The sequence below is a fragment of the Octopus bimaculoides genome, chromosome 18, assembly GCF_001194135.2.
Source record: "Octopus bimaculoides isolate UCB-OBI-ISO-001 chromosome 18, ASM119413v2, whole genome shotgun sequence".
Taxonomy (NCBI): Eukaryota; Metazoa; Mollusca; class Cephalopoda; order Octopoda; family Octopodidae; genus Octopus; species Octopus bimaculoides.
In genome coordinates, this window is record NC_068998.1 from 40764262 (window position 1) to 40777674 (window position 13413).

The 13413-nt window shown below is 37.0% G+C and overlaps 1 protein-coding gene across 5 annotated transcripts in view; it reads right to left on the reverse strand.

Moving 5' to 3' along the window:
* Positions 1 to 13413, reverse strand: part of LOC106881986 (paired amphipathic helix protein Sin3a) — a 162218-nt gene that overhangs the window by 2267 nt on the left and 146538 nt on the right. For all 5 annotated transcript variants that reach the window (XM_014932524.2, XM_014932521.2, XM_014932522.2 and 2 more), the window contains 4 exons: positions 11919 to 12105; positions 10477 to 10646; positions 7961 to 8143; positions 6463 to 6650 (listed from right to left, as the gene is read on the reverse strand). In XM_014932524.2, coding sequence (XP_014788010.1) covers positions 6463 to 6650; positions 7961 to 8143; positions 10477 to 10646; positions 11919 to 12105 — 728 coding nt within the window. The remainder of the gene's footprint in view (positions 1 to 6462; positions 6651 to 7960; positions 8144 to 10476; positions 10647 to 11918; positions 12106 to 13413) is intronic.

The window sequence follows — 13413 nt, forward strand, 5'->3', positions numbered from 1 at the left end:
CCATTGCTCATGGGAAAGCAAGGCAATACATTCTAGCCAGTCGTCCTTACAAGTGACAAGTCAAACGAGCAGCAGAGCTGTTGTAGAGTCATTAACGATAATTATTAATAACAGAGTTTCTTATTCAGTCAAATGGTTAGAGAAGCAATTCGGTCAGGCCTACTTGTAAAAGTCAACAGATGAAAAATATCAGCTCCTCCCCCCAACCAAAAAAAAAAAAGAAAAAAGAAAAAAGAAAAAAGTCGAATAAAAAAAAAAAACAGAAGTTGGAAGAAGGGAGAGGAAATGGCATGGAAATTGTTCAGTATTAATAATGAGGGGACACTGCAGTGTGTGTGTGTGTGAGAGAGAGAACAGGAGAATAGATAATAGAAACTATAGTAAAACCTGCATTAAAATTAAGTTGACAACTGTTACTATAGCTAGCAGATAAAGTCAATTCATTGAACAAATATGAAGGGACTAAATGTTCAAACTTTATAAAATATCTGACAAACAAGACTGCCACAAGTCCAAGATTCTGGCTTAGAGAAACTATTTAGAAATGAATTCAACTATATTACATTTCCAGTACAAATATTCCAGTATATCAGCTAATAATTGAAGGTTCAGCCATAAATGTACCACTAAAGAGGAAGTAACATGTAGACCAGAAGTAGTGCTGAGTGTCTACACACTCAACTACCACGATTATAAACACAAGGTGCAACTATGGCCATGTAGTTAATGAGTACCTTCCAGTTATGTGATTTGGGGGTTCACTTGCACTGCAGGGCAACTTGAAGGCAAGTGTTTTTAATTGTAGCTGTGGGCTGATCAAAACCTTCAGAGTGGATTTGGTAGATGAAAACTGAAAGACCATTGTGTTATTGTTTTAATGCACACATGTCACTTCTACAGAAATTGCAACATATAGGTGGTTTTTGTTGCCAGTTCTTGTCAAATTCTCCAATCACTTTAACACCTTCACAGCCACTTAGAATGAGACACTATACTTGAAAATCAGGTAAGGGGGCCAGCAACAGAAAGAGCATCTGGCTGTAAAACAATGCCTTGATATATTCTTGTAGTCCATGCAAACGTGGAAAAATAAGGGGGGGGGGAGTCAAACATCAACTGTGTCCAAATGTGGTCTCACATTAAGGAATTTTCCTCGAGTTTCCTCATTTCTTTGATGTCTTGTCTAGAAAGAATGTCCTTAAATGCATTAGTTTAACAATTCACAGTCCCACAACAACACTTCCAAAATAAACTCGTGGAAATGTGCAATAATTTTGAAAAATGGGATTGTGAAATTTGGAATAGTCAGGACTAATGTATTTAGGAAATGTACCAAACAAGACATCAGGGACTAATAAAGAAATATCCCCCACCACCTCCAGTCAAACTTCAAGATGAAGATGTTATGGGGAGGGGAGCAAACTGATACTAGTTATCAAGCAGCAAGAGAAACACACACAGAGTAAGCTTCTAGTTACCATGTACCAAATTTACCCACAAGACACTGATTGGCCCAAGGTTATAGTGGGAAATATTTGCCCAAGATGGCAAGCAGTGGGATTATATCCTCATTTAACATCCTTTTGTCCATGCTGGAATGGGATGAATGGTTTGACCAGGGCTGCACCAGGCCCCAGTCTGATTTTTATGGTTTTTATATTTATTTATTTATACACACACTCAAAATCTTTTACGGTTTTCAGTCATTGGACTGTGGTTATGCTGGGGCACCGCCTTCAAAGATTTAGTTGAACAAATCAATCTCAGTACTTTTTTTCTTTTTCAAACAAGGTACTTATTCTATTGGTCTGTTTCTATCAAACGATTGTGTGTGTGTGTGTGTGTGTGTGCACACACGATGAGCTTTCAGTTTTCATCTACCAAGTTCACCTATAAGGCTTTGGTCAGCCCAGTGTTGTAGAAGACACTTGCCCAAGGTGCCACATAGTGGGACTGAACCTGGAATGTAGTTGGGAAGCAAACTCCATACTACACAGCCACACCTGTGCCTATATAATACATTACACAGTTTGTATTTGTAAAAGAGTCATTGAGAGAGATGCTTTTCCATTTCACAATAGGTTGTCAAAGTACCCATTTGTGTCAATACAACAAAGCCCAAAAGTTCCATCTCATTGCAAAAGATGTTTTAAATCAACTTAAAATACTAAAAACCTCAATACAATAAACACAAAAGTTGAAACCAAAATAAACATGATAAACAGCTCAAACACCTATGTTATTTTGTATTATAATATGAATATCTGAAGAAAGAGTTTTAAGCATTTTGGTTCCACTTCCAGAACTGTGAAAGTAAACTGTGTTGAGATGTTGAGCTATTCTTTCACTGGCTGCTACAAATGGGCTATAGTCATTGCTGGAACACTACCTTCAATCATTTATTTTAGTCTATCAAACCTAGTAGTTTGATATTACATTTGTAAGATATGAAATGCAAAGTAGACATCAGTACAGGGGAAGATAGATCAGAAATACAGTAGGGTATTTATTTACAGGACAAGAGTGGCTGTGTGGTAAGTAACTTGCTAACCAACCACATGGTTCCAGGTTCAGTCCCACTGCATGGCACCTTGGGCAAGTGTCTTCTACTATAGACTCGGGCCTACCAAAGCTTTTGAGTGGATTTGGTAGACGGAAACTGAAAGAAGCCAGTCGTATATATGTATATGTAGGTGTCTGTGTTTGTCCCCCCCACATCGCTTGACAACCGATGATGGTGTGTTTACGTCCTCGTAACTTAGCGGTTCGGCAAAAGAGACCGATAGAATAAGTACTAGGCTTACAAAGAATAAGTCCTGGGGTTGATTTGCTCGACTAAAGGTGGTGCTCCAGAATGGCCGCAGTCAAATGACAAACAAATAAAAGAGAGGACATTTCATCTCCTACTTTTGTTTACCAAATTGCACTCTCACAATATTTGTCAACCAGATGCTTTGGTAGAAAATACTTGCTTAAGGTACCCTACAGTGGCTTCATATTTAAACTGCCCACTATAATTTTACACAAGACCCTTTCGTTTATGTTCCAAACACTAGCTTAACTCTTTAGCATTTAAACTGGTCATATCCAGCTCAGATATTCTACCTGTTTTATGTTCAAACCAGCCAGATTCAGCCCTATAATATTCTAAATATAAAAATCACATCACTGAAATCTCAAAGCCATGATCAATTCAAAACAATGTTAAGAAATAAGCATGGCATTTGACAAAGTAATCCGAATGCTAAAGGATTGAGTTATTTTATTAAATCCCTTTGTTTTCAAAATTTATTTAAATTTCCATAATTTCGGTGCTGAAATAAAAAGTGTTCATTATACACATGTGGTCCCTCACTGAAAGGTGGTAGAGAAATCAACACCATTTAGACATAAAAGTTCCCTTGTTGTATGGCTATAGGATCATGATGAGTAGTTTTGTTATTAATGTTGTGAGCTGGAAGAATCTTCACCACACTGGATTGGGGTTTATGTTCTGAATTGAAATACCACCAAGGTCAACTTTGCCCTTCATCCTTTCAGGGTCAAAGTAAGTACCAGTTGAACACTGGGGTTGATGTAATTGACTAGACCCCACCCTGAAAATTCTAGGCAGTGAGTTGGTAGAATTGTTAACAAATCAGCCAAAATGTTTGGAGGCATTTCCTCTGGCTCTCTACGTTCTGAGTTCAAATGCTGCCAAGTTCGACTGTTTCAGAGTAGTTATAAAGTACCAGCTGAGTACCGGAGGATGACTAATTCCCCCACCCCCAAAATAATGGCCTTGTGCCAAAGCTTGAAAGACGTTAACCTTTGTGATGTCGAAGACTGTCTTTAGATGAACTGGAGTCACTTTTTTTTTTTTTTGCAATATCACTTAACCTTCCCCCATTCATCCTAGTAAACAGGATTAAAAATATTTTCTTTGTTTTCTTTTTGGTCTTTCAGCTAGAAAAAAGATTGAGTGGCAGGTGTCAAACATGTCAGTCAACAGCAACAACACACTCAACAAATCTCAACTGTGATGGCCACCCAACATTTCACACCAAAATAAAAGCTTATTTCAAAACTAAGTTTAAAAAAAAACCTTGCATTGTCACACAATATTTCACCGAATATAATACACACACACACAGTTGCCACAAATTTCATAGACAAGCACCTCAACTTATATCACTGTATAGCAACCTGATTGACAGGAAGTTAAAAAATAACAAAAACACAAGCTGTCTAAACTGGAGATAATGTTAAAAACTCAAAATAATTTTATTGAAAATGGGAAGAGTCCATTGTGCTCAGTTGCAAAAGTGCTCATGTTTAGTCTTGACAGAGCAGACTCATGGTTTAAGACAGTCCAGCTATGAGCTCTCCATATTTAAAAAAAAATATTTATGACTCCGTGTTTAAGTCTTTTATTCAAGGAGTCGATGTAATAAAGTATCCATCCAAGGAAATGTATTGATGTAATTGTTAAAGCATTAGGACAAAATGCCTAACGGCAATTTCTTTTGTTGTCAACACCCAAATAAAGGTAGCACCAGACTTGTCTGTACCTATAAGATAGTCTTGTTAAGGGGAGACGAAAAAAAACCCATCAAAGAAGATAACAGGAACCCTACTATGTATTGGGCCACAACAATTCCATGAAACACACAATGTTTAATATAGAAGGCCCACAAAGAGTGTTTGCCAACCCTATAAGCACAAAAGAAAATTGTCAAATGCATCATAGGACAAATTTGTTATAGCAGATTGCACAATCTCTCAGAAATACTTTCCAGATTGGTTAGACATTACTATCACTATATACACGCCAAATAAACAGGGATAATCCTATTTTGGATCTAAAGTTTCTACAAATCCAGTGCCTGAATAGGAAGGATTTAATCTTTATACAGGCAAAAAGCACAGGCATGGCTGTGAAGCTAAAGCATTTACTTCACAACCATGCAGTTTCAGATTCAGTACCACCGCATGGCACCTTGGGCAAGTGTCTTCTACAGCCCAGAGCCAATTGCATCTTAGTGAGTGTAACTGGCAGGTAGAAACTGAAAGAAACCAGTCATGTGTGTGTTCATGTCTTGGGATCAAGTAATAGTTATAAACAAGTGCCACTGTCATACAAGCAGTGTCCATTTCCAATCTTCAATGCAAACATATCCTGCCACATAAAATTTGATTCAATGAATTCTTGCCAACTCATGCAAGCATGGGAAAGTGGATGTTAAAGTGACGATTATAGACAAGGCGTTAGTTTTCCTCAGGCAATTTTCTCAATATCTAGACCCTCCCTGGAACCCATCTGTCAAAGGTGAGGTCAAGTGAGACAATGTAAAGCAAGCAAAACACCTTAAGCCAATGAGGGAAGTCTCTTTGTGGTCACCTAACCTGAAAAATGGCAACCAAATCACACCCTACTGTCTTAAACAGAAAATCCAAAGGCCACTGGATGAATGAGTTCTAGATACACTATTCCTAAATAAAAAAAATGCAATGTTGTTGTGGTAGAAATGCCTTTATTTGTAAGTGTTCAATCAGGGTGAATCCAGGAACTAAATATCCAAAGACCTAGAACAGACAACCATTGCTCCATAAGTCATACAAGTTCATCAGCAAAAATCAAAGTCCCCAACCCTACCTCAAACTTCTCTTTTTAAATTTAACTCTAAATAAATACCTACAGTCCAATATTAACCTTTTTTTGTAATCTATACAGAAAGATTTAAAAAAAACAAAACAGAAAGCCTAACAAAAACGGAATTAGGTGAAGTTCTTTTGACAATGACACTATGTTCCTGAGAATTATAACCCAGTAGGAGTGGAAAGGCAGATTTGTTAGATATGCAAGTGAGAAAAGAAGTATTAAAGATTATGAAAGTGATAAAAATCAGAGAAATGTTGTTCGTTAATGAATGGGAGACAGTGAGTTGAAGAGAAGCAATGGGAATGGGTCAAATTAAAAAAAACAAAATACATTCCCACCTTTACAATAACAAAAAACCCCAAACCAAAAAGGCAGCAATTAGTTGGTGTATAAAAAAAAACCAGTTATGTAAATGCAGCTGAAACACAGCACCAAAGCAGTGGGTGGGAGTTTGTAACAAAAACAAAAAAAAACAAGAAAAAAATACTACAGCATAGCAAATATCTAGAAATGGCAACGAGAGGTGGGTGGGGAAGAAGAAGCAAAAGAATGAGCTGAAACAATGGTGCAGCATGATTGCAGACTTATCTTCTCATTGCAATGTGTATAGGTGTTTATGCACATAAAAAATGTATGTATATATATATATGCATGTGCACACATGCACATTTGCAATACAAAGACATTTATATACATACGTACACACATTATATACAAACATTTACATGTGCATCCAAAGTGTACATAATACAAAAAGAAAGAAAACGTTTGCATACAGTCAAAGAGAAAAAAATAAAACCAGTTGGTCGAATGTACTTTACCTTGGGAGAAAGACCGCCTTCTTTGTGAGGCTCTCCTGAACATCAATGGGCAGGGCAGAGTCTGCCGTGTAACTCTCAATATAGTTAGCCCACTTAGTTGCACTGGTTGGATCCTCAGTGCCATCATCAGATTGCTCATGCTGTTCTGTATCCAGAAGCTCAATGGTAAGCCGATAATCTCTCTTAAACTACAATGGTAACAAACAACAACAGCAGATTAGTCATTTATGGTAATTTATGTTCACAATGAGAAATTCAACACTCTTTGCAAGCCAAAAGGGAACTTCTATGACAGCCATGAGCAAACAGCAGGACATTTTGAAAAGCATGCCTACTCAAAAATTCACGATTTTTTTGTTAAGCAGTGCAGTCTGCCTCACAAGAAAGACTGCTCAATGCAATCACTCAATATGCATGAAACAGCATCCAGATGACCATATCAAAAAAAAAAAAAAAAAAAAAAAAAGGCACACAAAAAATAATAGTTCATTGCTTAACGTCTGCCCTCCATCCTAGCATGGGTTGGACCATTTGACTGAGGACTGGTGAACCAAATGGCTACACCAGGCTCCAATCTGATTTGGCAGAGTTTCTACAGCTGGATGCCCCTCCTAACGCGAACTACTCCGAGAGTGTAGTGGGTGCCTTTACGTGCCACCAGCATGAAAGCCAGTCAGGAGGTACTGGCAACGGCCACGTTCGATATGTATTTTATGTGCCACCTGCACAAGGGCCAGTCCAGCAGTACTGGCAACGGACTCGCTCGAATGTCTTTTCACGTAAAGTAAACTAAAAAGAATAGTCAAGGCCAGAAGACTTCCGATCAAGGTTGATCTGAGTGAGAACAAAATATATTCTTTCCTGGTATAAGTAAAAGTTTCCTTGTGTGATTTCAAACTCATTTCGATGAAAAGAAGCATGTACTTAAAAACTCTTTTGTTACCATATTTCTGTTGAGATACACTGCTTGTCTTTCAATTTTGAAAATAGCAAATTTACTAAAATAAGTTAAGCTGCTGTTTGGGGAATAATTTTAAAACAAGGGCCTGTCTCAGGTGAGTTGATATCAAAACATTCAATATATTGCATTTCTTTATCTGGAATACACCTTACAAAGCTTTTAACATACTTCTTCCCTGATACACATTAATAAACAGCGTAATTTAAACAGTAACCATAGTAACTTCACATAATTCTTCCAACCCTCCATCACACTCCTCCAGTCCCAAGAAGTCCTTCCCTACTCCTATTGCCCTACATTCTGTCTGCTCTAAGAAACAAGAGGTAAACATGCTGAAGCACCATTACCTTATGAACATTTTACATCATTCAAACATTAATGAGGCAGGAGGACAAAAAAATAGTGCATTTTTTTATTTTAATGTCCATCCATCAGATCAAGAACCTCAAATCTTATGTCACAGTAACATGCAAAAAGTCAATTTACAGTGAACAGGAAAAGAAAGAAAAAAAAAATCCAGCAAAGTCTGCCACTCACAATCATTATCTTAAAGCAGTTCTCATCACTAAGCAGACTTTCTACCCGTTTCTGATACAGACTTTCAGCTTGAATTCTCTGATGACTAGTGGCAACTCGGCCACCAACAGCATTATTCTTTGCCTCTTCATGGTAGATTCTATAGATGTGTGAACAGGTGTCATCACTAGTGAAATGGGCAAGCTGCAAAAGACAAGCCAAGGAGGAAGAGAAAAAAAAAAAACAGAAAAATTAGAAAAACAGACAAAAGTATGTAGTGGGCAAACAGTAAAACTAAATGTACACAGTTCTTTTCAAGGATTGGCCAGTTACATTGACTTTAAATGCCCCCACCAACACACACACACAAAACAAAACTAGGTTGGAGAATAGTGAGTACAAAAGCAGTTCTCTGAGGATTAAAAAGCTGCATGGAATTTAAATGTCAAAGTTCATTTTGGAAAAGTGAGGATGGGTTGCTATAATAATCCAGCTATGCAGATGTGGCTATGTGGTTAAGAAATTTGGTTCCAAACCACATGGTTCTGAGTTCTGGTCCTACTACATGGAACCTTGAGCGAATGTTTACTATAACCTCAGGCAATTGAAAGCCATGAGAGTAGATTTGGTAGACAGAAACTGAAAGAAACTAATCAAATGTGTATCATTCAACTACGGTAGAAGTTGAATAATATTCTTAAGGCCGTAATTTACTCACACACAACATCCTTCAGAGCTTATTGCTAATTCAGTTCTTAACCAAATGGAAAACTTTTGAAGAGGACTGGTCCCTAGCTACATTTTGGCATAAAAAAATTAAGATTTGGTCCAATAGAAAAAAGTTCACACCAAAATTTGTAACAATGTGAGAGGAGAGTAAGTAATGCCACCAATCAAGTTCAGATCTAAATAACTTTATTTTAAAAGCAAAATATATTTATCTTAGATTCAATGATAGAAGAAAGCGTGAAGAATTTCATAGTTTTGGTCCCATGCAACAAAAATTTGCATTGAGGTAAAATATCACAAAAATAATACAAAGCAAAAAATTGAATCTTAGTATAATTAACTTCTTTATTTTAAAATCAAACTATATTTTAATTAAGCTTAAATGATAGAGCTCAATTCGAAGAATTTCATGGTATCAATCTCATGCAATGAAGTATAGTGTACGTGATTAATGGAAGATTATGGTAGTAATACATCTTATAAACTTGCGTTACTGAATAATAACATAAATACATTGTCAGTATCCCCTTGACTTACACAGGGTTGGAGATGGAAACAGTTCAAACTAGGCTGCAAAACAAGCCAAATAGACAAACCTGCCTTAGGGCAGCTCATTCAAATTAAGTATCACTATTAGAATGGAGCCCAGCTATAAAAATATTTATTCCAATAATATACAAACTTCTAAACTGAAAAACACTAACCACGGCATAGAAACCTACATGTAAAATTTAAAGGCAAGAACAGTGTCTCTACATGGTTACTTGACCTACTACAAATAGTAGCCAAAAAAACTGCTTGTATCACAAACCAACATTTTCAATGAAAGAAACGTTGATATACTGTGCCTTATATCGTTCAAAAAAGATGACCACATTAAGAATGTCTTTAATCCTTTGCATTATAAGCACAAGGTTTGAAATTGGATCTGGCTAGTTGGTTACATCAACACCAATTTTCAACTGATACTCATTTCACTGACCTTGAAAGGATGAAAAGCAAAGCTGACTTTAGTGGAATTTGAACTCAGAACACAAAGACAGATGAAATGATGCCACTAAGTATTCCATCCTGTCATCATTTAAAGTCCACTTTCCATGCTAGCATGGATTAGAAGGTTTGACACGAGCTGGCTGGGCTCCAATTGTCTGCAGTCACATGGTTTCTACAACCAGATGCCCTTCCACTTTATAGTGTGTACTGGGTGCATTCCTATGTGGCACTGGAATGGGTGCTATTGTATGTGACACTGTATGGCACCAGCACCTGTGGGCCGCACAAGGCAAGGACCTCCTTGCTGACAAAGGGACATGTCTATGTATAGATGGCTAGGATTTGGCTCAGCTTCTCAAGCCATAAGTCTTGGTCCCTTGTTATCAATGAGGCCTAGCATCTGAAGATGCTTTCCCACCACTTCGTCTCATATCTTCTTGGGTCTACCCTTTCCACATGGGTCTCACCACAATTAGAGATCAGCACTTTATGCAGCTGTTCTCATCCATTTGCATCACATAACAATACCAGCAGTCTTCTCTTTTGCATGCTACATCTGATATCTCTTGAACCCAATTTTTCTCTTCATTTACACTGTGGTACATGGATACTGCTAGCTTGCTGTCTTTGGGAATGCCTTTAATCGAAAGTCTACTTCGTCAGGGTTAACCCAAAGCTACACATAAGAAAAGAATTAAGTTAAATTTGATTAAAGCTATCAAGTTGGTCTCATTTTAAAGAGAGGTGAATAAGCTTTACAGAGCTTGTAATGGTTATTCTTAAAGAAAGAAAACATTTCTAAAAAAATATTGTACCTGTCTGACCAAATTTTGCACCAGCTTGTCCATAGTAAAGGCAACATAGGCATGAATCCCAAACATCTCTCTCAGTTGGTCCTCGTAATGACTAGACTCCAGGTTACCATCCAGCAAATTCTTCACCATATCCAAAAAGTACGGGTAATATTCATCTGGCTCTATTACATCTAGAAAATAAAAATAAAATCATTTATATTAACAGAATATTTTGCAAGTATAACAAATTTTTTTGTGCTGGTCATTTCTTGCAGTGGGCTCAGTAAAGATGGAAATAATCTCAAGTTTAGAGTGACAGTGTATGACAAGGCTGGGCCCCTGGAATTACAAGCATGATGTATCTACCTTTCAGTTTCTGTTGATCCAAGGTCATTGTTGAAGTAACTAACCAACAGTGCTGCACAGTGGAATTGAACCCAGAACAATGATTGTGAAAAAAAAAGCTAAATCTTGACCATACCTTCAACTCATACATACAAACACATAGGTGCAAAATAAGGCGGAGAAAATAGCACACAAAACCAAAAGAGCAAATAGTATTTTACTGCAACTGTAAAGAGTTCACAAACATTATTTCACATTACCAACTATCATGGCTGTCTGGTTATATTAGAGAGAGATGGAATTCCTGGGCCTGAAGGAGTAAAAAAAACTTCCTATTACAACAACCCAATTTCAAATATTTCCTCATTAACTCCAATTTAGCCTTTTCAGCTTCAATAAAATTCAATGATTATATATAAAGTAAATCTATTGCTGTTAGTTTCAACAAGATCTGATGAGCTGGAGGACTGCATCAGGCTTCTGCTTATTCATTGAATTAGCATGTATGTTGCTGAATATTCCAAAGATACCTGTAAGCTTAATGTAACTCAGGTAGAATCAATGACTGTGTGCAACAAACTGTGCACCTTTCGAGTTGCATGTATAATCCATCCACCCTGGCTTCTACAGTTTGTCAACCGACCACAACCTTGGGCTTGATCCAAACCCTACACATACTTGCTAACCATAATGTTAAAGTCTGCCATACAACACACTGCCAAAAGTCTTGCGTCAAATAAAGCCCCAGTCATCCCAGTTATTTACATATGTAGCTTCCATCACCAACTCAACCAGTAAGGTTTATCCAATACGGCCCCTATCTTAAAGGAGTCTCTGCTGCATACAGGAAACTAATGATCACCCCAGCCAATGCTTATAGTCATGAAATTCAAACTTATTTGGTGGCAGATAATTCTAGTTTCTTTTAAAATTGATAATGCAAGATGAGGAGCAGAATGGTTCCTTCTCAGACTTAAGGAAAAGAATTGCATCAACCCCAGTACTTATTGTAAGGAGAATTTCTTGAAGGACACTACTTCATTGACTTTAGAGAGGATACACTGCCTCAAATAACAGTAACAATGCGAATAATTTCCTGGAAATAGACAAACTCTTACTTTGAGCTCGGAGACGGAGGGCTATGGCTGTAGATTCCTTGCGACCCTTCTTCTTTGCATCAGCTTCTTCCTCTGCAATTTTCACAGCTTGAGTGTAGATTTGGCACAACCGATCACATAATAATTGGTGAAGCCGGAAGAAGAGGTACCAATTGTTGTTGACAAAAAACAAGGAATACAAGTCTTGCTGAAGAGAGAAAAATAATGCATAATTAGCCACTGGAGGTGTTTATGCAAAGCAACAAAAATCAAACAACACTGGACCTAACATGTAAGTTTTAAACACATTACTTAAGGGGCATTGAGGTTGTATTCTATGGCCAGATGCCCTGCCTGGCATCAACCTACATTTTTCAAGAAGGGCATTTTAATTTTGCTGCTCTTCATGAAATCGCAAGCTACAGGACGGTTATAAATAACATCAACATTGTCACTATTTTGCTCACATAACATCACACAAACGCGTGCGAAAAAACACAAAGAGGGAATGCTTTCAATATACAGTGTAAAACAAAGATTCACTCTATTGTTATTCGGAGTTTCTAACTGTCATGTATGTTCCTACAGATATGTTTAAGAACAGGGTGTTTCACCAACTTCAAATAAATAATATACACACAAACACAGGTTTTATATATATATATATACACACACACACACACATACAATGTAAAACCATGCACATGTGGACAATAGGGAATATCTGATAAAAAGATCAAATGTAATGCTACAAGTACACATTTTTTCATTTTTAAATTATCTCTTCTCTCTGGCACTGCTGAGAGATTACTGCAACATATCTATGTTCATCATGATAATCACTTGAGAAAAATATCTTATTGGAAAGTATGTAAAAAGACTTGAAACCAATACTGCTAGATTGAATTGTAGAAATGAGAAAGTACATAGGGGATTTTATATGAGAGAGAGATGGAATTCCTGGGTCTGAAGGAGTAAAAAACTTCCTATTACAATAACCCAATTTCAAATAGTTCCTCATTAACTTCAGTTAAGCCCACACAATCTTCACAGTAATATTGACTGTTTACACACACACGTGGCTAATAGATAGAAGAGTATGAAAAGAAAAAAAAGGATAGTGAAGAAGCCCCTTTAGCTCACTACTTTAAACCCCTGACATTTCCTTGCCTAATGCTTCACTATTACGCCATGTACCGATTTCTTCCACACCCACCTCCACTCAACACAGCAATTTGTAACACAAGGGAAGTTGTCGAAAACTAAATTTATCTTATCTCCTTATAGTTCCCAACCACAGTTGAAGTTTAATTATCAAGAACTAATGACTGCAGATAAGGACCAATAGAAAAGGGATACCATTTTACAGACTCAGACCTCCATTTTAGAAAAACTGTTTTTGATCTAGTGTCATAATTAGTTTCATATCTATTTTATCAGACAAACAGGAACATTCAAATCCAAACATTGACAAGAATTGCTTTTAGTAGCAGCTGGTGACCCTTTCTTAAAGGAA